The sequence below is a fragment of the Thunnus thynnus genome, chromosome 2, assembly GCF_963924715.1.
Source record: "Thunnus thynnus chromosome 2, fThuThy2.1, whole genome shotgun sequence".
Classification (NCBI taxonomy): Eukaryota; Metazoa; Chordata; class Actinopteri; order Scombriformes; family Scombridae; genus Thunnus; species Thunnus thynnus.
In genome coordinates this window covers 28,929,973-28,957,426 of record NC_089518.1, presented here as the reverse complement: position 1 = coordinate 28,957,426, position 27,454 = coordinate 28,929,973, and the positions used below count along the sequence as shown (strand labels likewise).

Below are 27,454 nucleotides of genomic sequence, written 5' to 3'. Positions count from 1 at the left end.
CATCAGGTAAGACTTTTGCTTTAAGATGCTTTATTACAGAAAGTGTATGAAACCCATGACCAAAATAGTCACACATTCTGTCATTGTGTTACTTATGGATGGCATTATAGTGAAAATAAATTATTCTCCTTTTTGCTGGGGACCCCCTGGTACACCCTTGAGGACCCCTGGAGGTCCCTGGACCCCACTTTGAGAACCATTGATTTAGTGCATACTTTAAAAGGCTTTAACTTTGGTTTTATAACTGTGACTTTTATTTGATATTAATGATTGTTCATTATTTAGGCAAAGGTAATTAATAAGCCTACTAAGCTTTTTTTCCCTCTCCCACATTTATTTTTCTTGTTTGTGTTGTATTTTGTTTTTGTTTGTAACATGTGCCAACAAATAAACTTAGACTAAGAGCTCATTACATTTATATTATTAACACACTTATTTTAACATGACTGTTCCTTTTTTTAGCTTACATTTTGAAAACTGAGATTAACCTTCTGGTTTTTTTCCTTTGAGGAGAACACACGCGCGCGCGCGCTCACACACAGATACATGCACGCACGCACGCACGAGGCGGAGTTTAGCGAGGATCTGCTTCAGTGGTTTAGTTCAGCTCAGTTCAGTTCAGTTCAGGGTCTGCGCTGCATACCGGTGGTCTAATACTGCGTCTTGGGGGGGCGACTAGCTGAACTCCCTGTGTTGTTTTTTTGGAGACGTTACCGAAGCCTGAAGAAGTGAAACCCGGTCTGTAAATATGTAACCGTTACCGTTTTGGTCTGTTAACGTTACTGTTTCCACCGGGAGAAGGAAGATGGACACCAACAAGAAGAAGTTGTGTCTCGGCGGTTTGCTTTGCTGGTCGCTCCTGGTCGAGCTGGCGTCGGGAGGTAACAATGCAACTTTTTTAAAACAATTTCAATTAAAACAAACAAGATTTAAACGAATATAAAGGTGCGTTTAATGACGTTTTGTTCATACAGGAGCAGCGTCACTCTGTTGGTGAATTTTGACGAGTTTCCCTCAATGTTTTGTAGTTTACTGAGGAAACCCTGAATGCTACTTAAAACCCAGCACCTCAAGAGTTACAACATCCTAAATAATATAATTAATCTTTTTTTTTTAAAGCTTGTCAGGGTATTTGTGATTTCTCTCATACAGTATGGCTACAGCCCTATTTCTGTAACATCATGAGCGAGTCTATAAAAGCAGGCTAAAAAAAGCATGAATTGGCCTTTAGTATCACAAAGGAATGTTAAATGTTTTCTGTACGTGTTGTTGAGTCGCTTCAATGGTCCACAGGTTAAAAAATGTTGTTTTCAGTCAGTGTAACACTCAACAGGATTAAAAAAAATGTGAATACAGGTTGGTGTGTGACACAAAGGAACAAATATTTTTGATTCAGTGTCACTAGAACTGCCTCGATTAGTCGATTAATCGATTAGTTGCCAAGTAATAAATGAATTGCCAGTAATTCTGATAATCGATTAATCATTTGGTCTTTTTTTTTTAAAGAAGAAAATGTCCAAAGTCTCTGGATCCAGCTTCATAAATGTGCATGTTTTCTGGTTTCTTCAGTCCTCTATGACAGTAAACTGAATATCTTTGAGTTGTGGGCAAAACATAGACATTTGAGCATGTCACCTTTGATTTTGGGGAAACAGTGATCAATGTTTTTCACCATTTTCTGACATTTCATAGACCAAACAACCCATCGGTTAATGAAGAAAATAATCAGCAGATTAATCAATAATGAAAATAATTGTCACTTGCAGCTTTAAATGTCACGATTAATTCCAGCAACAACTGGAATAAACATTTAGTTAAATTAAAAATCAAAACAGCATGATTCTGCATTATTATTATCATTATTATTATTATTATTATTATTATCATTAATATTATTAGTGACGCATTAAACTATGGATAATCTATGCATGCATGGTGCACACAGTGTACCATAAGACGCCAGAGTGCATCACCTTATCAGAGGTGGCAGCAGAAATGGGACCGTGATGCCCACTGCACTGGAAGAGCTATCTGACTATGACAACGGCACACTCAAATGAATTCATAGGAAAAGAACAGTCGCTGTGTTGAGAGACACATGTTGACAGATGTATATTATTTACATCCATACGGGCATTCATTCATTAGCCTGTCTGGTTGATTTGATCCTGGGCATGTGTCATCTAAATTCAGCTTCATCCAGGCTGCGCTCCTGGGGATCATCAGGAATTATTTCACCGTGACTCACACTCGCCATATACTTCACTGAAAATAACTATATAGTATAGGCATTTGCTTTACCTTGTTGCATTTCTGAATATGTGCATCCTCTTGTCTCTGCTTACCTTGAATTATGAAACAAGCCTTTGCTAAAACAGCCACATCCCAGGCTTCAACAATGCATCTGCAGCACAGTGGCTTGACAGTCAACAAACCAAAGAGGCACTTCAGTCAAGTTGCATCTCCGTTTTGTTGTATAAACTGAGCACACAGGCACTGACAAGCACTGGTCCTGCCTTTCAAATTAACTGTAAGCGGGTGTTCACTAAAAGTTCACTGGCTTTGTTGTTTGAAAGAGCGGTTTGTGAAATCTCACAAAAAAATGTCCCTGTCATGCAGAAACTGCCCTGCAGACATGTAGATTACAGAACAATGTTCAAACACCTCCTGTTTATGCTTCTCGGGGCACACAAGTCAGGTGTACGTGGGTATGTTTACTTGTGTGCATTGTTTTCTGGTCTGCTGCACTCTTTCATTTACATACCCCCAAAATATCCACGTTTCAGCACTCGAGTGTGCCAAAAAAGCTGAAACAACCTAAGTTTTCTTCCAAAAACAACATAATTACTATCTTTTACAGCTTTGCAGGAATCCAGCTCCTTATAGTCGAGCGCACTATGGGGAAGACCCGTGTTTTTAACCACACATGACGTTCAATCATTCGAGTTAAACGTCATTGTGATAACACCAGAATACAATTGAGCGTGCATGCCCATCCTTGTGAATTTAAGAGAAAAATGTCATTGCGTTCCTCTTGGCCAGTTTTCAGAAAAGCTTCCTTCATGTTATGCACACAGAGTCAGTCAGATGAATGAACATGACGTTTATATGAGAAAGGACAATAAATTCAGTCAGTCCGAATCAGGGCCAGGACAAATAATCCTGCTTGCTGTGCACCTCTGAGTCAATCAATTTTGTTTATTTTCATCTACATTTAACAATTTGCTAACTGGCGCTACAGGCACTTTACACCTGACTGAGAATCACAATTTAGGACGTAGCTGGTCAGTTAATGACAATTAATTCAGCTAACACACAACAGGAATAACTGAGATTGACAAGCACTTCTTCAGTCCACTGCCTTTGCTAGTACTGAAAGATTTGTTATATCATATATAAATGATGATGTAATAGGTATATACTGTATAAATATCTAGGCGTCTACGGTATATCAGCAGGTGGAGCTTTGAGAGGAATCATTAGTAAAAGTAAGACCATATTCAAACATGTTGTAAACTTTTTCACGCTTGTCAGTGTACTTCAGCTGAAGTTTGGGGCCAGTTTTTCAAGGTGTTAATCAGTGAAAAACAGTGCTTTCGATATTTTTTGCGTGTGCATATATATGCACCAAAGTTGGCTATATTGGTGATAGGGGACTGGAACCATGTGAAGTTTGCTGGGAAAGATATGTAAATTAAAATAGGCTGATGTCTGTTTGGGATAAACAAATTAGACGTGTGCACTTTGTTTAACAGCTATGGGTTTGGTAAACTAGATCAATGTCAACTAGAAAAGATCAATGTTGGTTTGTTAAGAGAATCTGCGTTGGCTGACATATGGATATGAATGGATATGACACAATGACAACTGCGTACATTTAGGATGATGAAATATGACTATGGTGCAGAGAATTAGGGTTGCAACTAACAACTACTTTCATTATCGATTCATCTGCAGATCATTTTCTGAATCGTTTTGTCTATAAAATGTCAGAAAATAGTGAAAATTCCTATTGTTTTCCAAAGTCAATGGTTATGTCTTTAAATGTTTTGTTTTGTCTGGCCAACAGTCCAAAACTATAAAGACATTCAATTTACCATTACATATGACAAAGAAAAGCATTAAATCATCACAATTGAGAAGCTAAAACCAGCTAATGTTTTAAATGCTTAAAAAATGACTAAAGCAAATATTCGATAATCAAAATAATTGCTGATTAATTTTCTGTCGATCTGCTACTCGATTAATCGTTGCAGCTCAACAGAGAATTATGTTGTATATTTGATCCAAGGTGCTATATCTTTATGTGCCCAGTTGAGATTTGGTATTTTACCACTCAGTGTTGAAACTCAGTCTGGAAGAAGAAAAGTGGATTTGTTCAATGTGCCAACTCAGTGATACAGAAAATTAGTTTCTTTTTGTCTTCTACTGTCTTTTATGCAATACCTTGTTTTGTAAGATAAAAACAGAAATTGATTTTGTAAATGTGGTTGTTCACATACAAAACATTTGAATTAGTTGGTCACTTAGAGAAAGCCAGAGATTAGGAAAAAAGTTGATACTTTATCAGGATAAACTTTAGACTAATAGCATTCCTTCCTCTGCTATTCGGAGTGCAAATTATTTGAAATTTTGCACATAAACTAATCAGAATAACAAATGATTAGTCGGTTAATTGATTAGTCAATCGTCATAAAATACATCAGCAACTATTTGCTATTCATTTATCATTTCAGTAATTTTTTAAGCAAAAATGCCAAATATTTGATGGTTCCCTCTTCTCAAATGTGAGGATTTGCTGTTTTCCCTTTTCATATGACAGGCCTCTGAGAAAAGTACCATATTTTCACTAGAAAATAACTAGAAAATAATCATCAGATTAATCAATAATTAGAATAATCATTAGTTGTATAACTAAAATATATGCTGTTTGAAAGTATATACAAGTAAATGTAATGTAACAGATGTTTGTCTTTTGGTTTATATATGTGTTAGATATTCTGCTGTATATGTTTTTGTTGTTTTATTGTGCTGACTTGTAATCTCACGTGGTATTGGTCAAATGTTTGGCACACATATTGATATTTTTGATACACTGAGGTTAAACTAAATTGTCTGTCTGCAATTAGCTCCTGTTGATTGGTGAGTGGGTATTGAGATGGCTGAAGGGCTATTTTCCATGGTTTAGTGGTTTAATTGTGTTACTTTACACTGCAGTTTATATAGATTGGATTTGGTCAAGCAAACTACCCATTAGTGCATTAACCCTTTTAGGAAAACAATGCATTAACTCACATTAACTTTATCAAGCTTTGTCAGTGAGTCACTCCGGCCCATTAGCAGTAGGCCACCCTTGCCCCTGGGTCATGAACTACAAATAAATCAAACGTGGACTGGACACGTTTCCTCACAGAGGCGAAGATGTTTATTAACCTTTGAGTCTGTGTGGGACTCTCAAGCTCATTAAAAACTAAACTGGTGATGCCCGGGCATGAAGGCTGAGATGAGAAAGCTTCAGAGGGCGTTAGCCCAGATTACAGGGTGATGTGAAATGGCAGGGAGGTGAGGTAGAAGAAACAGCTGGGTTCATCTGCCACGCTGCTTCTGGAACATGGGGCAACAGACAATGCGGGGACGTCAGAGCCTTTCATGTTCAGGTTGAAGGTTCCTGTCAGGGCATGGCAGGCCCAAACATGTCTGACTCCCTCCAAGCCACTTCCACATCCAGTGCCTCACTTTGTATACCGCTGTTGTGGCATTAAAGTCAAATACTTTTAAAATTCACATATGTCATTTTGGCAGTTTAGGACAGTCCATGAACAACTTTCTCGCAAACCTACAAAGACATAAACCTGCAATTCTGCCACGATGCACAGGCTGGAGTTTGTTTCATCCTAAAGGTAGTTATTATTCTATAGGTAAAGTTTTAAAACTCATAATTGTGCTCTTGTCTTACTTGAATGCACGTAAATCATAATAAGCACATAAAGAATGAACACAACTGGCCCACCAGGAAGGCTAAGCTAAGCAGAGAATCTTACAAGCATACTTTTAAATCAGGTGAGGTATAATTTGTGCACTGTGTGTGTTATAAAGCTGTGTGTGTATGGGTGGGTGCGCTTACCTCTTACACGGACTCTGCTCCACTTGTAAAGAACAACCAGGATGATAATTAGCCTGGCTTTTATATCTAAATGTCACATGTTGGCTATATTAAGACCACAATGCTTGACTTGACTTGCTCTGTGTTTGCTGTATTCACTGCCACTGTACTTTCTGTTCCAGCTCTCTGTCACACTCAGCTCAGTTTGAGTGAGTGTTACAAATTGGTTTAACAGCCTGCAAAAGACATTTGAACATATACGTTCTGTCCCTTCAAAATCAATCTCTTACTAATATTTAGTTTGTCTTTCTCCAGCTTCCTTCTATGGCGATGGCTTTGTACAGCTCAAGGCAACAGAGTCGTCCGACCATAACACGCTCCGCATTCGCTTCCGAACCTCCAGCACCAGTGGCCTGCTGTTTCTTGCCACTGGCCATACTGACTACTTCCTACTAGAGCTCCATGCTGGTCGCCTGCAGGTGGGTACATCCATGTCCCCAGCACATGAGCATATGTGTTCAAGCATACATGAGCATACACACATGTACACGCACATATATATACATCCACACGCACATATATATACATCCTCATGCATATATACATATTTCCACACAGATTTTTGTGCTGGACGACACACTGACCACCGTAAGCTATTTCTCCATCTCAGCTGACAGTGTCAGTCTCTCAACACAGTAACACAAGTAGACAAGCCTGCGTGGTATGAACTGAGTGTCAGCTTCATACCAGTCACTTCTTGTCACAGGATTATGAAATCTTTTTATCATTATTATTTTTTTTTTTATTGTGTTTGGATTTAGTGCCAGATGATAATCACTTGATCACAGTGCAAGGCACATCTACCTCGCACCACCTCCAATCAAAAATGTCATATTTTCTTGAATTGTCAAAAACTGTTTGTGTTCACTTCACTTCACTGCTGTTTCTGTATAATTCTATGAAAATGTAATGTAACCATCATTATTACTTAGTCTGTTAGATGTCAAAAAAATTGTGAAAACATGACTATCACAGTTTCTGAGAGCCAAAGTTGATGTCTTCAAATGTCTTTGTTGTTTTTGTTGTCTTTGTTTTTCCAAAAGTCCAAAAGATATTTAAATTACAATATAAAACAGAGAAAGGAAGCAAATCTTCAGATTTAAGAAGCTGTAAACTGTGAATGTTTGGCATTTTTTCTTGAAAAACAAATTAAGAAATTTTCAACATGAAAAAAACATGTACCACTTGTTTTGTTTTTTTTGTTATTCTGTCATCATGGATAATTGAGATGGCCAATAAGAGATATCAATGAGAAGCTCACCCTAAATTACATTGTAGAATGATCTTAAATTGCCAGGTCAGAGAAATTATGAGAACCTGGCTTTAACGTTAAATTCAAGTTAAACAGTAAAAATGCTCATATTGTCACTATATTTTTCTGTCTTGAAATATGCTGTAGAAAGAAATTTAAAAAAAAAAAAGCTCAGACATAATCTTGTGCATTTTGTCTAGATTTAATGCCAAAAATAAGGGTGGGTTGGTGTCCCATCAGGGTGCACTATTTTTAGCCCACAACACAAGCATCGCTGAGAGGATTTAGGGATGAAATACATTTGTCTCTTCAAGACTGCCTCTGGAGTGTCCTGTAAGCAGCTCTGCCAGGCTAAATCAACATACAGAATAGACAGATGTATGAAGACATTTTAATATGTAGACACTTTCAGAAGAAAAACAGGAAGTCCTGAGGTATCCATTATTGTTTTGTGATCAAACTCCACAAATTTTTGTGACTAAGCTTCTATTCATGTTAGACTTTTGCTGCCGGGAATGAATCACACTCACGTACTTCAGTGAGCACGAGGAGTGAACTGCTCGTCCCTGTTCCTTAAACTGGCACAGGTCACCAAATAATTTTTTTCGCACAAGTTATCCTCGGGCTCGGGGTCTCATTCCATGTGAGTCAGACATGAGCGTCTCTCCCTGGAAACCCATGCATGAATAGCAGGGACTCAACAGCAAGCCTTGACAAGCATGTCATCTAAATGCAGCATTAGTCTGAGATGGTGACATGATGCTCCGAGGACATACCAGAAGGCGAAGGGATAATAGTGGTCTTCCTGCTTTAAATCACAGGCAAAGCCCACTGTTATAACAACAGGTGACGTCATGGAATGTGTGCCGTTGAAATGCTGTTTCTCTTTCCAAGTGTCATTATGTCTGTAGTTAATCATTTAATTCATAAAAGTCATAACATCATAGGTTATATAAATAATTATTTCATATGATAAAATGAAAATGTTTTTGTATTTATTTTTTGTTTTCATGCCATACAATTTTTTTTTTTTACTATATCATTAAAATATTTTTCAAACAGTTGTCTTAATGACCATTTTAAATAGTTGCAATCCCTACCCTCATATTTAAAAAAAACAAGAATAAGAGTCTAATGCCACTCTAGCTGCTCTGTGATGCTTAGTTACAGCAGTGCTCTGAGCTAAATGCTAACATCAGTATGCTAACACTCACATTAACCATGCTAACATGCTGATAATTAGCAGTTGTGGTGTTAACCATGTTCACCATCTTAGTTTAGCGTGTTAGCTTACTAACTTTTACTAATTAGCACTAAACACAAAGTACAACTGACTACTTGAGTTATTACAATTCATCTATAAATGTCCCGAATTTCATGGCAATCCATCCAATAGTTGTTGAAATATTTCAGGCTGGACCAAAGGGGTCGACTGACGGTGCTAGCATGGCTAACAGTAATTATATTTATTGTGGGCGTCACAAAAATGGTCTATTCTAAACCGATAAACCCGAATTTAGATTGAATTGTTGCTTAGTTCAGTGTGTCTTTACTTTTTATTCCTGTACTGTGACAGAATTTGTAATCCAGTTGTTTCTTTCTTCTCCCAGCTGAAACTGGACTTCGGATCTGGGGAGCAAGTGTTACAGTCAGAAAGAGGCACCCAACTCAACGACCTGGCATGGCACTCTGTGGAGGTCCGCCATGTGCAGATCAATGTCACTTTGACTGTAGATAAGAACTCTCACACAAGTGTAAAGATGCTGGGCTCCCATCACGATCTTAACATCTTGGATGGTCTTTATGTCGGAGGGTCAGGCGGCCTGGACAGACCTTACCTCCCTAGAGACTCAGTCGGCTTTCGAGGCTGCATGGATGACGTGGTCTTCAACGAACACGACTTGCTGTCATCACTGAGGCCGTATACTGGATTCAAGAATGTCCATGAGGTGTCTTTAGGTTGTAGTCCCCAATTCTTTGCCACTGAAGAGGACGCGATCAGCTTCTTCAGCTCCAGGGCCTACATTTCCCTTCCACCCTGGAATGCCCAGCAGGAAGCGGTATTCCAGTGTGTTGTGCACACTTCAGCCAAAGAGGGAATAATCCTGTACAATTCTGCCAGAGAGGGGGACTTTGTGGCTGTTGAAATTCAGGAAGGTTTGCCAGTTGCCATTGTTGGTAAAGGTGGGACCAAAACAGAGCTTCGGTCACTCACATTTATCAATGACAAGAAATGGCATACAGTCAAGGTGCACTTCAGTTCTAAAGGTCTTGAGCTAACTGTTGATGGAGAGATGGTGAAAAGCAGCATTAGCTCTCGTTCAAAGGGGCTGCAGCTAAAAGGCTACCTTTTTGTTGGAGGTATTGATGACAGCACCAGATCAGAAGTCAGAAAGGTGGGGCTGGTGTCCGTGTCTGGAAAGCGTGTGCGTGGAGGCTCCTTTAAGGGATGTTTGAAGAACATTGAAGTCAACGGAGTGAAGATGGGTCTCTCCAATGCTGTAGTCACCAAGGATATCTCAGTTGGTTGTGAGCCAGAGAAAGAACTAGAACCATTGACCACTGTGAGTCCAACGAGTGCTCCAGGATCCCTATTTCACTTGGTGACACCAACACCTTCACTACACATGTCAACACTTGCAAGGGGCTTGGACAGAAGGTATGGCTCTAATTTTGTGCAGCTAAAAAATCTTGTGGTCCAAGAGGGTGGTCGAGCATCTCTCGAGGCCAAACACATCAAGGTACTCTTGGACTTCAAGAAGCTTGGCATTCGACAGTCTCAGATCATGTTCCGAATTCAGGATCAACCAATGCGTGGTCAAATAAGGCTTGATGTCGATCAGGACCAAGATGAGAACACCTTCAGCATGTTGGACCTTTGGCATGGACGAGTAATGTACATCCACGGAGGCTCTGAAGATCCAGATGACTTCTTCATGTTTTCAATTTATTCCAGCAGCAGAAAACAAGTTCCTGATTATCTGAAGGACAACAAATTGTACCGCTACAATATCACTGTCACACCCACCAATGACGCGCCTGAATTGAGTCTTCCTGAAGGAAATCTTTTTGTTCTGTTGGAAAACTCAAAGAAACGCCTCACCACGGATGTTCTGAAGGCCACAGACATTGACAGCAATTACACTGATCTTGTCTTCTCTGTGCTAGGTAACCTGAATGCAGATGCAGGATATTTGGAAATTGAAAACAACCCAGGCACTGCAGTGACCTCATTCTCTTATTCAGACTTGGAGGAACTGAGGGTGTACTATGTTCACAAGGGGGTTAGAAACTCAAGGATAGTGCTTAGAGTTAGCGATGGGGAGAAGGTCAGCAACACTGTGGTCTTAAGGGTCATGGCTGTAGCGCTTGAGTACAAGATTGCCAACAACAGAGGCCTGGAGATCATTCAAGGAGAGACCGCTATAATTGGATCAAACCAACTGGCCGTGCAAACCAATGCTGTGAAACAAATTGTAGACATCCGTTATGATATCATTGAACCTCCGCAGTATGGAGAGCTCCAGAGACTTCACTCAAGCGGTGAATGGAGATCTACCGACTCGTTTTCCCAAAGGCTTCTAGAAAAAGAGCGCCTGAGGTATGTTAGCACGTTTCAAGAAATCCAGACATCTAATGTCACAGATTACTTTAAGTGCAAAGTCAATGTAGCTGCAAGGGCAACCACTGAAATACTCTTCCCAATCACTGTGAAGTGGGTGAAGTACCACCTGGTGAAGAATGCAATGATAGACATGGATAAAGTTAGAAAAGTGACACTGGACTCAGAGAATCTTTTTGCTACAGCTGAAGGTGTGGTCCTCTCAGAGGATGACCTTTACTATAGGGTTCTCACCACACCAAAGAAAGGAAAACTCCTGCTGGACACCACAGTTTTAAAGAAGAACTCAACCTTTAGCCAAAGCAATGTCACAGATCTCAAAGTACATTATGAGCTAGTCGACAGGCCCTATGAAGATACAAGTGACAGGTTCAAATTTCAGCTGGTTTCCAAACATGCTCAGTCACAAAACTATGATTTCCAGTTCTTGATTAAAGCTGATGTTAACAGTGTGTTTATGAGAAATGATGGACTCGCTCTTCAGGAGGGAGAAAGTAAATTGATCACAAAAGATGAGCTTTTCGCCGAGACGTTGAGCACAAAGGATATGTACTACACTGTCATAAGCAGCCCCAAACATGGAAAGCTAGCCCGTATTAGTCAGTCCAATTCTAATGCTAGCTACAACAACATCTTAACCTTCAGTAATCAAGATATATTAGAGGAACGGATAATGTACATCCATGATGACAGTGAGACTACTCAGGATGAGTTCACGTTCATAGCCTCCACCAGCAAAGGGTTCAAATCTTCCATCGCAGAGGATGAAATAGGCACCAAAGAAGGAACGTTCAACATATCCATTCAGCTTGTCAACGACCAGAAGCCAGTACGTGTCATTGATAAAGTTTTCCAGGTAGTAAGAGATGGACAGAGGTTACTCACTTCAGATGATTTGCGTTATCATGATTCAGACTCTGATTTTGATGACGGCCAGTTGATTTACACCCGCCGCGGAATCCCAATGGGAGACCTGGTGCTGGTGAATGACACTACTCATCGACTTTTCCAGTTTCGCCAAAAGGATTTAGAAGAAAAGCGAGTGTTGTTCATTCATAAAGGTGTAAGCACGGGCAGGTTTGTGCTCTTTGTCTCTGACGGAAAACATTTTGTATCAAGTCTTTTAGACATCAGTGCACATGACCCTTTCTTGAAGGTTGGCAACAACACTGGCTTACTGGTTCAGAAGGGACAATCAGTGACGTTTTCCACCACTAATTTTAGTGTCATATCAAATCTGGACATCAGAGATGACCGGGAAGTCACGTTCAAGCTGATTGAGGCTCCTAAGTATGGAAGACTTTATCGCAATGAAACAATGTTGGAGTCATTCACACAGTCTGATCTCAAGAATGGGCTCATATCTTATCAGCACAATGACAGCAAACATCTGGCAGACTCTTTCAACTTAACAGTGAAAACTAAAGGCCTTCAACTTGCAGTGAGGATCAATGTGAAGGTTTACCTGGAAAGTCATCAGAGGCCACCCATTGTGCAGCATCACAACACCTTACTGGTGGAGGAGGGAAAACCAGTTAAGATTGGTGAAACTAAACTAGAGGTGAGTGTGTGAGAGACAGTGTTACCTCAATTCAAGAAATATGTAAACCATTTTGAAGGTCAATGTCACCATTTTTATCAGTTTTTAAGTATTCAATATTATGTATTTGAAATATCATTACAGTTTGATAATTCCCTTGCCACAAAAATCTAGAGAATTAATTTCATATTTTGTTTTTTAAGTCAGTTTTCTAAACATCTCTTTTAAACACATAGCATGATTATAAGAATAAGAAATAAAATCTTAATATAGTAGCACCACATTTAATTAGACAGAATTGAGGCTACAGTATTAATTATCAAAAAGAGCAGTTTTTACTGCTCTGGTATTAAAGGCTGCTCAAAGGTTAAAAACTGCATGCTGATGGGTGTTTGTACATTTTACAATGATGTCATGTTACACCAAGAGCAAAATGAAAAATAAACCTTAGTGACACATGGGGCATGTCAAATTTAACCACTGAATATGGTTGCTGATTGCTGCAGGTCACTCACGAGGACAACCTGCCATCTGAGATTGTATTCACAGTCAAGGCGGCCCCCTCTCATGGCTTTCTCCAGCGTTTTGTGGAAGTGGAGGAGCGTTACGTCGGAAGCAAACAATCTCCTGTCAAGACATTTACCCAAGAGGACATTAACAGCGGGAACATTCAGTACATGCAGGTGGATCCCAACAAAGTCAACGACACCTTCATTCTCGATGCCACCAACGGGGTCACTGACGTCAACGACATTAGGGTGTCTGTTGACATTATCCCACGCCTCATCCCACTTCTGGTCTCCAATTTCACGTTGAACGAGGGCGCCTCCAAGGCACTGACCCAGGAAGTGCTAAAAGTCACCAACCGACACTTTTCTGGAATCAACTTCCTGTATAGTCTGACCGAGCCCCCGAAGCATGGTCACATTGAGCACTCTCGACATCCCGGAGTTCCCATAACCTCTTTCACCAGGAGACAGGTGAGATATTCGTACAGACAATCTTGTCATTATTATATAGCAATATAGCAGTTGACTAGCAGTTGGAGTGTTGGATGGATGGATAATTAGATTTATTACTGCAGCTACTATTTTCACACTCATACCAAACAATAAATACACAGAGGTCCTTCCTCCATCCTTCTTTTTTGTCTATTGCCACTTTACCCACAAGCTGATTTAGGAGGGAATGTTTTCTGTAATTTGACACAAATTTGCAGATATTTTTACAATGTTTGTTACCTGAAATACATTTTTTTTAAAAGAGGATTACCCTGGTTTGACCGCCCTTTCACCTAATCGTGCTTGAATCTCATGACCTTGCCACAAATTGATTTCTAAAATCTTACAAAGCAAAAATGTGTTATGTAAGAGTAATGACATATTAAATAAATGATGACTGTGATTTAAGAGTCACAAATTATTATAATGTGTCTTGATTTTCTAAGGTTCTCTCTAATCATTTTCATGTTTTATAACCAGGTGGAACATGAATTCATTTACTACGTACATGACAGCAGCGAAACCTTAGCTGACAACTTCACTGTGGTGGCCAATGACACAGGCCTGAGGAAGCAGAGTGCGGCGCAGACGGTGTACATCCAGGTTACAGCTGTCAATGATGAGCCTCCTGTTATTACAGCCAACAGGGTCCTCAGGGTGAGTCTGCACTGCCGCTCTATATTTATACTCTGGACTTTTTTTTTTACTAGCAGGTCTGGCACCATAGCTTACTGTCAGACGATTTTCATGTGGGCAGTGTTGCAAGTTGCCATGGCTGGCTGGCTGGATGAGGGAAACTATGTTTGCTATGTGGAGGAGGGTCCAGGGGGTTTGGCAGCACAGAACAGGCTTTGACATACATTTTGAGGTGCAGCGGGCTTGTAAGAGGAGCTGTTTTGGTGCTAAGATGTGAAGCTCTCAAACCAAATCCTCTTTTTATCAAAATATACAGCATTACTGCATTTTGGTGAGCTAATTTAAAGCAATGTTGCTTCAGTGGACTGAAGAGAATCTGCTGTTTAATATAGTCTGGGTTGCCTCCAGGCATTAGTCAGACATAAGGTCTTGCCGCTGCAAATATATCGCTTGAATTAATCCATCCCAAAGCATCGTATTGTTGAGTGACATGATGGCATGGCCCAGAAATGGCAAACACTGTTACTGCACCATTCAGTTCTATTTCCTCTACTTCACATCTATCCGCCTATCCATAAAAGAAGAAGAAAAAAAATCCTGCTGCTTATTTATGACCTGTCCATAAAAATGACTTTTACTAACATATATTTTAAATATGTTTCTTAAATCATAAGTCGTAAATCAGATCAAAGCTGTCTCGTGTGTCCATGTGCTGAGCAGTACTGACTTGTCAGCTTTAGACACTGGAGTTGGGAAAGGTCCAGCTGGAAAGACAGGCTGAAGTATAGGTCTCTGTTGTCCAATGCAGCTTTGCCCCAAATGCCTCAAATTCCTCTGGGATTCTGCAGAGTCAGAGGAGAGCTACTTCTAAATTGCACTGCATTGAAGAACACTATGAAGCAGGTTGAATCTCATCAGTTTTTAGCTGAGTAGTTTTGGAAGGGTGCTTTTTTTGGTGGTCACTGTCAAATTAATATGCACACATCATCAACCTGTTTAGCTGAATGTGATCATTAGTCATTATATACTGTTTTACTAGATGTTAGCAAAAACATTAACTGGGTTCTCAGTGTCCACAAGGTGGCTCTCTGCTACTGCTCTTCTATTGTGCAGCATTTTCAGAGATTTACAGGTCTTTAAACACACGATTGTGTATTTCCCTACGTGATTAATCAGAAATTAACCTTTCAAACAGCTTTGATGTTTGGTAAATAAAGCTTGAAAAAGGACTTGCTGGGACTGGAGTTCAACAGATTTATATCTATCATGTCTGCCTCAGGGATTGTGTCTTTTTAAATTTTAAATCGGCTTGGTAAAGAGTAAATATTACAGCAGCAGGAACCAAAAAATATTGTATAATGGAGGAGTCTGTTTTAAAGAAACTATATTTTTGTCATCATCCAGTGGTCCCTAAATCAAAGGACTTTAATTGGTAGAATTATAATTTGCATGCACAAGTAATAAAGCCAACAAATAACTGAAATTTATCTGATATCTTTCATATTCTTATGTCCAATCCAAAAAAATGTTATCCACTACAAATGTATTAATTTTCTAATCATTGCAATGACATTTTTGACAAATGATTGACATTTTGTTTCTGTTTTCCACATTCTGTGACAGACATATAGAAGTAATGTTATTAGTTTAAACTATAGGGACTAAAATCCATCAGTTCCTCACAGAGATGTGAGAAGCGTTTCCTCATAATTGAATTGTTTTGAAAGTCTCTTCTCTAATATGAACACAACAAGTACAAGTCTTCAGTCTGAACAGTTTCTTTTACATCATCTTTTAGTTTTTATATCTAACATGTACAGTGATTAAAAAAGGGAAAACAATGAGAAAACAGTAGAGAAATAACTTATTTTATGCAAGTGAGATAAAAACAAGGCTTATTAAAGAAAACCTCAACAAATAAACAACAAAACTGTTGAGGTTTGCCACTCAAGACTATAAGGAATTCAGTAAAAGAGGATCAAAGATGTAAATAAGGTTAAGTGTTGTTTGTTCGTAGACTTCATTTGAGCTCTATCACTAAAGCCACAGCTTGATGAGCAGTAGACACCCCATCCTGTTTGAGGAATAGATCTCAACACCAAGGGGCAAGTTTGTGCAAATTGATCTCATGTGTCTTTCCTTTGCATTTTGTGAGTCACACTGATCCCGTTCATCAAACTGATCCTGCTGTGACTTCCTGTCAAGTGGGGGATTATTTGAGGTGCAGTCATTTCCCACCAGAGGAACACACACTTGCATGCGTGGCGAGTGTTCTCACATGTGGAGACTTTCTGCTGTGGGACCAATGAGAAGTGTGTGATGTCCTGTGTTGTGGGTGGTTGTGGGGTTTACAGGTGCTAATTGGAAAAGTACCCCATGCTTCTGTTCCAGTAAGAGCAGTGCAGTTAAAACACTTAGAGCCGAGTGACAGACCAGCTCGCTGCCAGTTAGACCTCAGCCTGTAATTTTGCCATTTTAGGTACAATTTTAGGGCCATTTGGACTCAAGTGTCACCTAAAATGTAGTCATTTTGCAAGGTAAAATTCAACCTAAGATACTCTGTGACCTTTCAGCAGCTGTTTTGTGACAAACTGTTATGACGGTTTTTTATACCCACTTCCCCTCACCCTACTACGTGCACTTCAACAGTCTGTGATCGCAAACATTTCTCACAATAACCAACTTTTAGAGAGGAGCAGAGGGAACTTCGTGGTAAAATACAGCCTGCAAGTTTACCAATGTGTGAACACTGAAATATTACTGTGATCACACCCTTAACGTAAAATGCTGCATGTCATGCAGTTGCATTGCACTTTGGCCCACAAAAAGTGCTCTAAGGGGAAATTTGCACTACATACTGCCTGTCTGTAAGTGACACTATATATGAATTATAGACGGTAAACACTGGAAACAATGAGCTCTAACCAGAGTAGATATTGGAAACAAACTATGACTAAAACTTTTTATAAACCTGATCATTTGTCAATTATTTTTGCAAATAATCATTTATTTAAAATCATCTAAAAAAGTTAGAAAACAGTGAAAATTCCAATCATGCCCATTTAACAATAGGTAGTTGCCAGTTTTCTGTCATTCAAATAACCAATTATTCAACTAATCATTTTCAGCCCCTATTTTAACATCAACAAGTTTTTTTTTTTATTATTATTTACTAATTTGACTAATAATTTACTAAAACAAAATCCTAGTAATAACACAAAAAGTGCGACCATCACTTAGAGAAGGGATTAGTTTACCCTATAGCCACTGCATGGGCATGAAGTGCAAACATTTTTTTTTTCATATACATGCATCAGTGCAATGAAATCACTATAAAATACAAGGTATCTATAAAACTATCAATTTGACAAACAACCGGCAATGATTGAAAAGTACCAATTCAAATGATCCAGTATAATTCTCATGATTTTCATTTTAGCTGCAGAACTGTCAGTAATATTTGGGGAATTACAACCTGCGTGAGGGACTGTGGCATGTTATGCAATTGCTGCTGTGGCCTGGAGTATAGAAGCTCATCCTGTGTTGTCAAGTGTCTGCACGGTTCAGTAGTTTTGTGTACTGTGTGTCAATGAATTCCTCTGTTCCTCTGTGGAGAAGTTAGACTGCCGCGTTAGCTCCAGGCTTTTGAATTTACATGGAAGGCAGGATCTAAACTGTGCCCCTCCGACACTCTGCAGTGTATTCAACTGTTTACAGTCTGCATGGCTATATTTAGTCCCGAGTTGTCCTTCATTTAAATTACGCTGCTGAATGTAACTTGAGTGATGCCACGACTGCCATTTTTCCATAGGTTGTTATGGTCTTACTGTCGTTTTCGTGCCTTAGTTAGAGATGGTTTTTATAGCATTTCTGCTTCATTGGATGATGTACAGTGGAAAAAGGCTGAAGAGGAGAAAGAGAGAGAAAAACATGTGTAATTGCCTCGGAGCTGAACTCACACCCACAGCATCCTAGGTCCACTGTGTGCGGTAATGAATGACAAGGACACGACAGTTGTTTCCATGTTTTTTTTTCTGTCTCACTTCCTTTTCAACTGTGTACTATTTGAATAGAGAGGAGGTGTTACACAGTTGCCCTACAGTGCATTTAATTCATAAAAAAGGAAATGAGAAATAATACTATTCTCCTCTTACAGACTTTTTTCAGTATACCTGTATCATGTGGATGTATTCAAGACTGGCATCTACAAATCCATCAAATAAGCTTTAATTTAGCAAGTCTTTTGTGCCATTGTAATATCTTGTATTTCATTTCTAACCATGAAAACGGCATATGCACAATTTCAAGAGAAATGTCAAAATTGCATTCAGTTGTCAAATATGGTTCCTACACATATGACAAGCCCTGTCAAACCAAACATCTCTGTTCCCATGTTCCTGGAGGTCTATATTTTCATATTGAGTACTGATGGCACCTGTTGTGTCCTTGTCCGTCATGTATCCAGGTTTGGGTGTCCTCAGTGACAGAGATCAGGCTGGAGGACCTGAGAGCGCAGGACATGGATACACCCCCAGAGGAGCTCCACTTCATGGTGACCCCACCCAGCAACGGACACCTGGCCCTGAAGAGCGCCCCCATGAAGGCGGTGCTTAACTTCACCCAGGCCCATATAGACCAGGGGCAGCTGCTGTTTGTTCACAAAGGTAAAGTCAGTTTTTTTCTATCACTGAATATTAACACTAAGTACTGGAGAAGACTGGAAAGGAAAGAAACTTTTACTATGTGTAACAGGATTTTTGTGTCAGTGAGTAGTTTAAAGATCCCCTGCGGACATTTTTAATAGTATAAAAATACTGAATTTTGAATAATAATCAGTGTTTGATATGGTTATTCCACAAAGACAAGTTCAGTTACCTTAATATGCAAACATTCTGTTGAACACAAGATGTCACCTGTATGAGCACCGGAGGCTTCAAGTTTCAACATCACACTTCTGCAAGTTGTATACTGCACCACAACTGACCCCAAACTAGTTGTGATTTCACAAATCATGCTCATAGGTACACACATTAAACTCAGATTTTCAGTGAGCATCGAGAAACTTTACCAGATGAAAGTGAAAGCAACACATTTTTGAGTTGAGGGGGGCTTTAAAATTAAAAAAAAAAGAAATGTAGCTACAGGAATATATTTCTAAATATTCCTCTGCTTCTCATCAACTTTAATTTATTCTCTTTCATGCTGTTGATGTATTGCAGTCCTTTTCTTACTGTGTTGTTTTGATCCAAGATAACTTGCTGTTGTCTTTCTTCTTGCGTCCACTAGAAGATGCTATTCACAAATTCCAAACCCTTTGATTTGCTCACTGCCAGTGTGACTCAGTGAAAACAGTCAGCAGCAGAAACAACATGCAACACTCTACATTAGCCATGAAATTACATGAAAAACACTGATATCGTTAAGACAGACTGGACCGAACGCCAAAGTGTGGATTATTCTGATAATAATCAGAAATGCTGATCAGAAACCTTTTTTTTAATGTGTATTTTACAGAAACCAGATGCAGCTTATTTGTATTTGTGCTCCTGCCAAAAACAAAATGAAAACCTATACTCACAAAACTCTGTTGTTCTTTATTCACAGCTGCAGGCAGCCAACAACTGTATTTCATAAATTTCATCTTTTGTTTTATTTGATGTCCAGGTGCCATGTCAGGAGGATTCAACTTCCAAGTCAACGACGGTGTGAACTTTACTCCCAGGCAGATCTTCAGCATCACTGCCAGAGCCTTGGTTATCACTTTAGAGAGAAACCGTCCACTCAAGGTGTTTCCAGGTAAATCACCCCCTCTGAGTTAAAGCTTGTGAATTAAGGATAAGGCCGGATTTACAGTATTCTACTGTTTTTTTTACTTATTATCAACAAATCCCATGAAAATCACAACCAGTAGCGCCTTACTCAATCTTTTAATACCCACCCTATGTTTGGCACTCAGGCCTACGATGTAAATCTTAAAATATAGGTCACAAAAATATAGTTTCATGTGTTCAGCTGCATCTTTTTTTAGCAAATAGGCTTTTGTGTCATTATGCAACTGCACAGCTGCTTCTTGAAAATGAACTGAAACATGTTTTTTTTCTGTTTCTCAGTCTTACACTCACAGTGGCTCTTTCTAGTTGTACTATTATTAACCATAGGCAAAGGTTTGGCTTCCTCTTTATTTTGTTTCTTTTTTTAGGCCTCAGTTGAACTGTGTGTGCTCTTAAAGCGACATCTTGTCCTCTCAATTTCTGTATTTTGAAAGATTTAACCTGCTCATATTTTCATCCTGACTACCGTCTCTGACCAGAATTCCTTTGTTTAAATAATTCAGTACCTTTCCTGCAGAGAAGTCATTACTTAACTAAATAGCAGACTGGTGAATCAATTCTGCCATTGCTCAGTGTTTTGATACGCAGTGTGCTACTTTTAATACTCTGGAGCTAAAAATAGTCTGCATGCTGTCTGTGTCTGTAAACACATTTCAAGGTTTCCTGAGATTTCCAGTGGTCTGGTTTGTGAGTTAGGAGGAAAAGATATTGGGAGGGTAGCAAACTGCCAACTGGCACGCTCTGCTGAGCTTCCCAGCCACAGGGTGAGTGGCTACTTGAAAAGCTGTGCCACTGTCTGTCTGAGGCAGCCCTGTTCGTGCTTTGTGCCAGGCGGGGCAGAGAAGGGGGGGGCGGGATCGGAGCTTTAACTGACAATGTGAGGTTTTTATGGTGTGAGGGGTGACATGAAGCACTTTGTTTTTGCTCTTCCTCGCAAACTCCTCAAATATTTGGGTGCTTTGTGTAAAACTATGCAGAGACTCCTCACTAAATGGTTGGATATGCCTAATTCAGAAAATCAGCGTTCACCTGAAAGCATTCTTCATGTGTCAGATGCAAATAACACACAAAACTTTATAAGTGGTTCTTAGTGTGGGGAAGTACATTCATGATTTCTTTCAAGATTTTCATGAATTCACATAGCAAATTATTTAATACAATAAAAATATAACCAAGTATTATTACATTTGTATAATGGGAATCTGTTGCTGTATTCACCTGTTTAATTAGAATAATTTCATACATTTGTCATTATCCCATATGCCTAAATAACTCTGTAAACATTTTTCATAGTGTTTGTCTTACATCAGTCTTAAATTTCCAAAGCAGCACACAATTTTCTCATTGCCCAGGCATGGACTAACCAAGCGAATTTAATTATGTTCCTCTGAACATTTCTACATTTTACATGTGTACATACTGTCACAAAAGGCTGCACAAATGTATCACGATATAGTAAAACCCTTTCTTGTACAGAAAGAGAGAGGTGGAGCAAGACCTTGTAGGTTTTCATTGTTAAAAGAGCAGAAAGCCCATTTCTCCCTCTTCCTGTAAGAGAGAAATTTCCCATGAGAGACAGACAAGGATAGTGGGAGTGCTTGCGAAAAGTGATGAATGAATTTCACTGTGCTTTGACCCCTCTTTCCCTCTATCATTGCCTTCCATCATTTGTCAGTAGTCTTTTTTTAGTATTCTCACAATCCTGACAGTGGCAGCAGAGCTATGGAAATCTATGTAATTCATCTTGGGAAGAAAAGAACCTCTCAGAAGCCAGTCCCTGTCATCTTGCACAGATGTTTCTACTTCCCCAAGTGGAAGATTTCTGCGCCTTCAAGGAACTGATCCACTTTTTAATTTCTTATTTTGTTTTTATGTAACACCCCGCACTGCAGTTGGACAGTGCTGTAAAAAAGTCTGTGATGTCTGCAGTGCAGCTTTAATTTGACACATCAAAGGACTCTCATCGGGTCTATTCCAGACCTTGTTTTGCATAATTTGGAGTCAAAAAGATGTGAAATGCTTCCAGAGGGAAAACTTTCTGCATTTGATGCAGCCACACAAGCGTTTTAATAATGTGGTCACAGCTAAACTGAATACCAGATGCAAGGAAAAACTCTTTTTCTTGACAGATACAGTCATTAACAAATGTTTAATGATCATTAATCTAAGCCACTTCATCTGTATTTTTCTTAAGTCAATTTCATGTCTTTCATCCAGGCTCTTCAACACCAATCTCAAATGAGGATTTACAAGCAGTGACCAATGACATCAGCAACACCTCCAACCGCATCATTACATTCAGTGTGATTCGGCAACCTAAACTGGGGCGTCTGGTGTTGAGGCAGCCTGACAATTCCACAGTGGACATCTCCACTTTCACACAAGATATGGTGAGTGAAGAGCTGGAGGTCTTAGCAACACTTTTGTCTCATTTTACAAAAGAATATTTTAAAATACATTACAAAGGATGCAACTAGAGTAAGATTAAACATCAGAGTTCCTCTATTCATGTTGAAAGTTTCCAGATTTCCATTGTATGAATAATAGATGTTATGCATCTTCATTCAGGAAACCAACTATGCACTTCTCTAGCTTAATGGAACATGCAAGGCTTTTATGTAATCAATTATTTCTAGTAAATTATTATCTGACATGATTAAAGCTGTGATGCGCAGTGTACTGTGTTTACTGCTGAGAAAAACTAATTTAAAATAATGAAATATTGAAAATGTGAGTCAGAATAGCCAATAAATATTGAAACCACTTATCTGTTCATGTTGATTGAATTGTCAGCTCACTTTAGGAAAAGCTGGATCTGGATGTTGTGCAAATTTGTTGAATTATTTTGGATCTATGGTGTTTTTCAGGTGGACAGGAAAGAGGTTGTGTACATTCAAACCCCCATCGAGTCAGTGGGCTGGGAAGCCATGGACTCCATGACCTTCTCTGTGGCATCACCGCCTGCTTCTCTGGACAGCCAGACCTTCAAAGTAGACATCTCCTATGAGAACACCGGACCTGAACACAACACAGTCCTTCTTGCAAACACAGGTAACAAAAAACACCGACTGACATGTTGATGACTTTACAGTATAAGTTGGAAACAAAGATTAAACAAAGTTGTCCTTGGTGATGCTTTCTTGGTACTAGGTGCTGAGGTAACAGAAGGGGAGAGTGTTGTCATTGATGAGTCCAAGCTGGACGCCACTAACCTGATGTCCAGGCTGCCGACGCCTCAGCGAAGCTCCCATGAGGTCTGGTTCCAAGTGACATCTCTGCCTCAGTATGGTGTCATTGTGGTGGGTGAAAGAAACCTCACCAAGGAGAAACCTAACTTCTCTCAGTTCATCGTCAACAAATATGGTATCACCTACAAGCATGACAACTCGGAGACAACTCGTGATTTCTTTGCATTCAGTGCATGGATAAATCCAAAGGGCAAAACAGCGCAACGTCCTCTAGATGACAGTGATGTTATTGAGGAGCGTTTCAACATTACAATCACACCTGTGAATGATCAGCCACCTTTGCTAAAGACCAAAGCGCCGAGTTTGACAGTTGTACAAGGAGATACAGTCGCCCTTAGACCTGAGAACCTCAAAGTTGAAGACATAGACAATCCTCCTGATGAAATAATGTTCTCTGTGATTAGCAAGCCAAACAATGGCTACCTCGCTCTTGAAGGGAGTTTGAATGAGTCGACTGTGGCCTTCACTCAAGCCCAAATCAATAACGGAAGTGTTTATTTCATCCACGATGGAAGCCCTGCCTCAGGGGTGTTCTACTTCAGTGTCACAGATGGCCATCATAAACCAATTTACAAACTCTTCAACCTAGAAGTGACAGAGATCACCATCTCTCTGGTCAATTACACCGGATTGACACTAGAGCAAGGCAAGACTTCAGTATCACTGACTGGAGACAATCTTGCTGCCAAGACTAATGGGAAAAACACTACAATTCACTACCAGATTACCATGCCTCCACATTTAGGCAAACTTCTAATGGACAACCAAGAGGTTACGCAGTTTGAACAGGAAGATTTACAGACTGGAAGGCTGTCCTACCATATGACTTCCCTTTCCTCTGCAGACAGTTTTGAGTTTACTGCTTTCACTTCAGAGGCAAACCTGACTGCCCAAGTGTTTAACATCACTGTCAGACCTTTGATCCAAGTTGGCAAAGGATTGAGGATACCAAATGAGATTACTGTCAAACTAAACACTGGATTCCTTAATGCTTCTAAACTGGCTAATATCAGCGGTAGTGATCCTGTATTTGAAATTATCTCCCATCCAAAGTACGGCAAGGTGATTCAGACAAAACCTAAAATGTCCAAGAAAGCTGTACCCGCTAAGTCCTTCACTTTTAAGGATGTGATTCAAGAGAAGGTTGCTCTGGAGCTAAATGCCAACATGACTGGAGTTCAAGAGCTAAATGATTCATTTGTCTTTGTACTGAAAGCTGATAACGTGCAACCTGCTAAAGGGGAGATCCACTTTACCATTGTGCCATATGATTCGGCACTTTTTCCAACCACAAAGACTCCTAACCCAACCACATCATCTGCCCCTCAGACACCAATCCAAACATCCAGAAATGGAACTGCTTCACCGGTCCTGTCTACAGCTTTCCTTTCCACCCAGCAACCAAGCAAAAACCAACAGAAGTTCAATGGACGTAACCGCTGGGGAAACTCCAACAGAACTAGCATCTTCAGTACGACTCTTGGCAAACCAACGCGTGGAGCGGAGGATTTTCACTTCAGGAACACACCAGTTCGTGTGGAGTCATATCCTCAAAAAAGCTCCAACCCACTCCTGGTGATCTTACCACTGCTGGCCCTGCTGCTGCTTGTAATCATCTTTGTAGTGCTGGTTGTCTTTCTTCGACACCACAGGCAAAGGAAGCAGAGCACCACCACACCAAAAGAGCCACCTTCTGGTTTTACAAGCAGTCAGTCCCACCAGGGGCAAAGCCAGACAAGTGCAACAGTTCCTACAGTAACTGTCACTCCGTTAAACCCCAGCTGCCCAGGTAGCCCTTTTCTTGATCGGTTATTGGCACCAAATCAGGGCTCGCCATATAACACCATCGATTCAAACATGCTCGTAAGTTCCTGGAGTAATGGTGCTCCTGCTGCATCTTCTCAAATTATTAGAACCGCCACTCCCACTCTCCAGAAGAATCAGTATTGGGTATGATCTTCCCCAAACCAACTCTTAGCTGTATGTGTCAGAGAATATTGTATAACAGAGTAAAATGTGGTCGTTTACTTGATGAGGCGGAGTAGGGATTTCTTTCACAAGTTCACCTTGTAGTATAAAAAACAACTTTATTATAAGTTGAACATTGTTTTGTATACTACAAGTGTTGCTGGGGTTTTGACCTCTTCATACTTGATGAGGCTGCAATTAATTATGACCTATAACAAATAATTAGCTTAAAGCTACATCAATCAATATTTGTGTTTTATATTGAATTGACAACAAATGACTGAATGAGTGTTACGTGAAAGATATTGCTCATAGTGACAAACTCACAGTGTGTTATCTGCCAACTCTGCAGCTTTATGATACATTTTAGCTTCTTTTAGCTTGTTGTTTTGGTTTTATGGTACATTTTCTGTATATTTCAGTCTGGGAGGCACCAAAAAAGCCATAAACATACTATTACCTGTCCAGCACCTAACGGGAACAGTTAGCTACAAGCTTGTGAAGAAAGTCAAATGTTTACCAGCTGAAGACCCGGATTTTTTTTTTGTTGCTAGGAGGTGGTGTAGACCAAATCAGAGCTAAAAGGCCAGTGAGTATTGGACGTAAATTCGCCATGTGGCCAGAATCACAACTAATGCTGCTCCCTATACGACGGCAATTGTATGCTAATAACAACCATAACAACTTTATGGCCACAACACTATATTTGTGTCCGTTAGCTTGTTTTGGAGTTCTTCTGCCTCCTAGTGGCCTAAAAACAATTAATGCAGCTTTAAAGATGGATAAAGAATACAACCATTAAGTCCTTTTGCGGTACATTAATTAACATGAGGACAGCTTTGACTTCCCTGAGAGTCACACAATCCAATTAAACACTACTTTACAGTCCAACACCAACCACTGTTGTACATTGGGTTGGTGGAACAAACTATGTTCATTTGAACATTTGCAAAGCAGTTATCATTGTGGTAAGTTATAACCTATGTTTGGTGCCTAATGTATGTTAAATCACTCACATTGTTACGTCTTCCTCATGCACGTTGAAGTCTCTCCCGTTATGGGTTATGATCATCTGAGTGGAAGCTTCTAATAACAGCTTGAAACTGTGAATTACTAAGACTGACACTGGCACAGAGATGTATTGTCTAAGCATTTCAATTGATTGTGCAGATTTTATATTGTTATTATGTATTATATATTATAGTATAGCTTACAATTTTTTGTAAACTCAGGTATTTTGTCATTTACTTCATGTTACCTTTATGAGGGTTGCATGTATCACCAATAGTTGAGGTCTTTGTTTAATGTTACAGGTTTGAATAATATAAAATTGAGGCAGAGGCTTCTCAGCATGGCTGTATATTGATATGGGACATTAAAATGGCTGCTTCTGTGCCACTAAACAGTTTTTTTTATTTATATGCCTGATCAAATCACACTGGTTAAAATATTAGCACTGTTTTTCTTATGTTTTTTTTATTTTATTGTGCATAGTATTTTTATATTCTCAACAAGCATGTATGAAAAATCAAGGCACTGATCTTAAAGATTACACAAATGCACACTGTATTCTGCCCACCTTCACCTTAGTAATTAAAATTCAAATAGTATAATTTTGTACTTAATTCACAAGCTCCCCTATGGCTGAAAAGATGGTGGGTCGACCTACTTTTTGGGAGACTGAGCTGCTAAACTGAAAACACTCATTATTCTAGGAATGACGTTCTGGGGTGAGTCATTTTATATTTTTGTAGATTTTTGTAAAAATTAATTGGATTATTGTCAACAGGACAGGTTGTTAACCTGTTTGAGCAACAATTTCACAAGAAACCAAGAATTTCTTTGACTGAAATGAGTGCCGATATTTACGTATATAGATTATTTATCACTGTCTAACTTGTGTCCTTAAACTCTTGACATCATCTGCTGTAGGCCTTTGGTGTTTGACACTTTAAGAAGTGTCTGCTGTAAATGAAAGGTACTGTTCTGATGTGTTCTGGCAAGCAATGAGAGAAAAGAAACTGCTGTTACAGAAAACCACTGTAAATTCTACTGTATGTCATTAATTCATTTTTTTTACTGAACAGAAGTGTTTGTCCAGTGTATTCCAGTCTCATCTGAATGATGTAACCTACTATGTAAAAGTGTCATATTTATTTATACCATATTTTTAATAAACCACTTTAAAATGTT

At 39.4% G+C, this 27,454-nt stretch overlaps 1 protein-coding gene across 1 annotated transcript; it reads left to right on the top strand.

Annotated features, from left to right (window-relative positions):
* Positions 1-558: 558 nt before the first annotated feature.
* Positions 559-27,454, top strand: cspg4ba (chondroitin sulfate proteoglycan 4ba). Its single transcript, XM_067614934.1, has 10 exons — positions 559-881; positions 6,419-6,582; positions 9,026-12,598; positions 13,084-13,557; positions 14,059-14,235; positions 18,680-18,878; positions 19,879-20,010; positions 22,263-22,435; positions 22,913-23,096; positions 23,196-27,454. Exons 1-10 carry the CDS (start codon positions 806-808, stop codon positions 25,247-25,249), a joined length of 7,206 nt encoding a protein of 2,401 aa, XP_067471035.1. The 5' UTR covers positions 559-805; the 3' UTR covers positions 25,250-27,454.

Excerpts from the sequence above, each read along its gene's own strand:
- cspg4ba (XM_067614934.1), top strand. The coding sequence starts at position 806 with ATGGACACCAACAAGAAGAAGTTGTGTCTCGGCGGTTTGCTTTGCTGG. Across the intron at positions 12,599-13,083 it reads TTGGTGAAACTAAACTAGAG|GTCACTCACGAGGACAACCT; the intron begins GTGAGTGTGTGA and ends TGATTGCTGCAG. Across the intron at positions 18,879-19,878 it reads GCTGCTGTTTGTTCACAAAG|GTGCCATGTCAGGAGGATTC; the intron begins GTAAAGTCAGTT and ends TTTGATGTCCAG.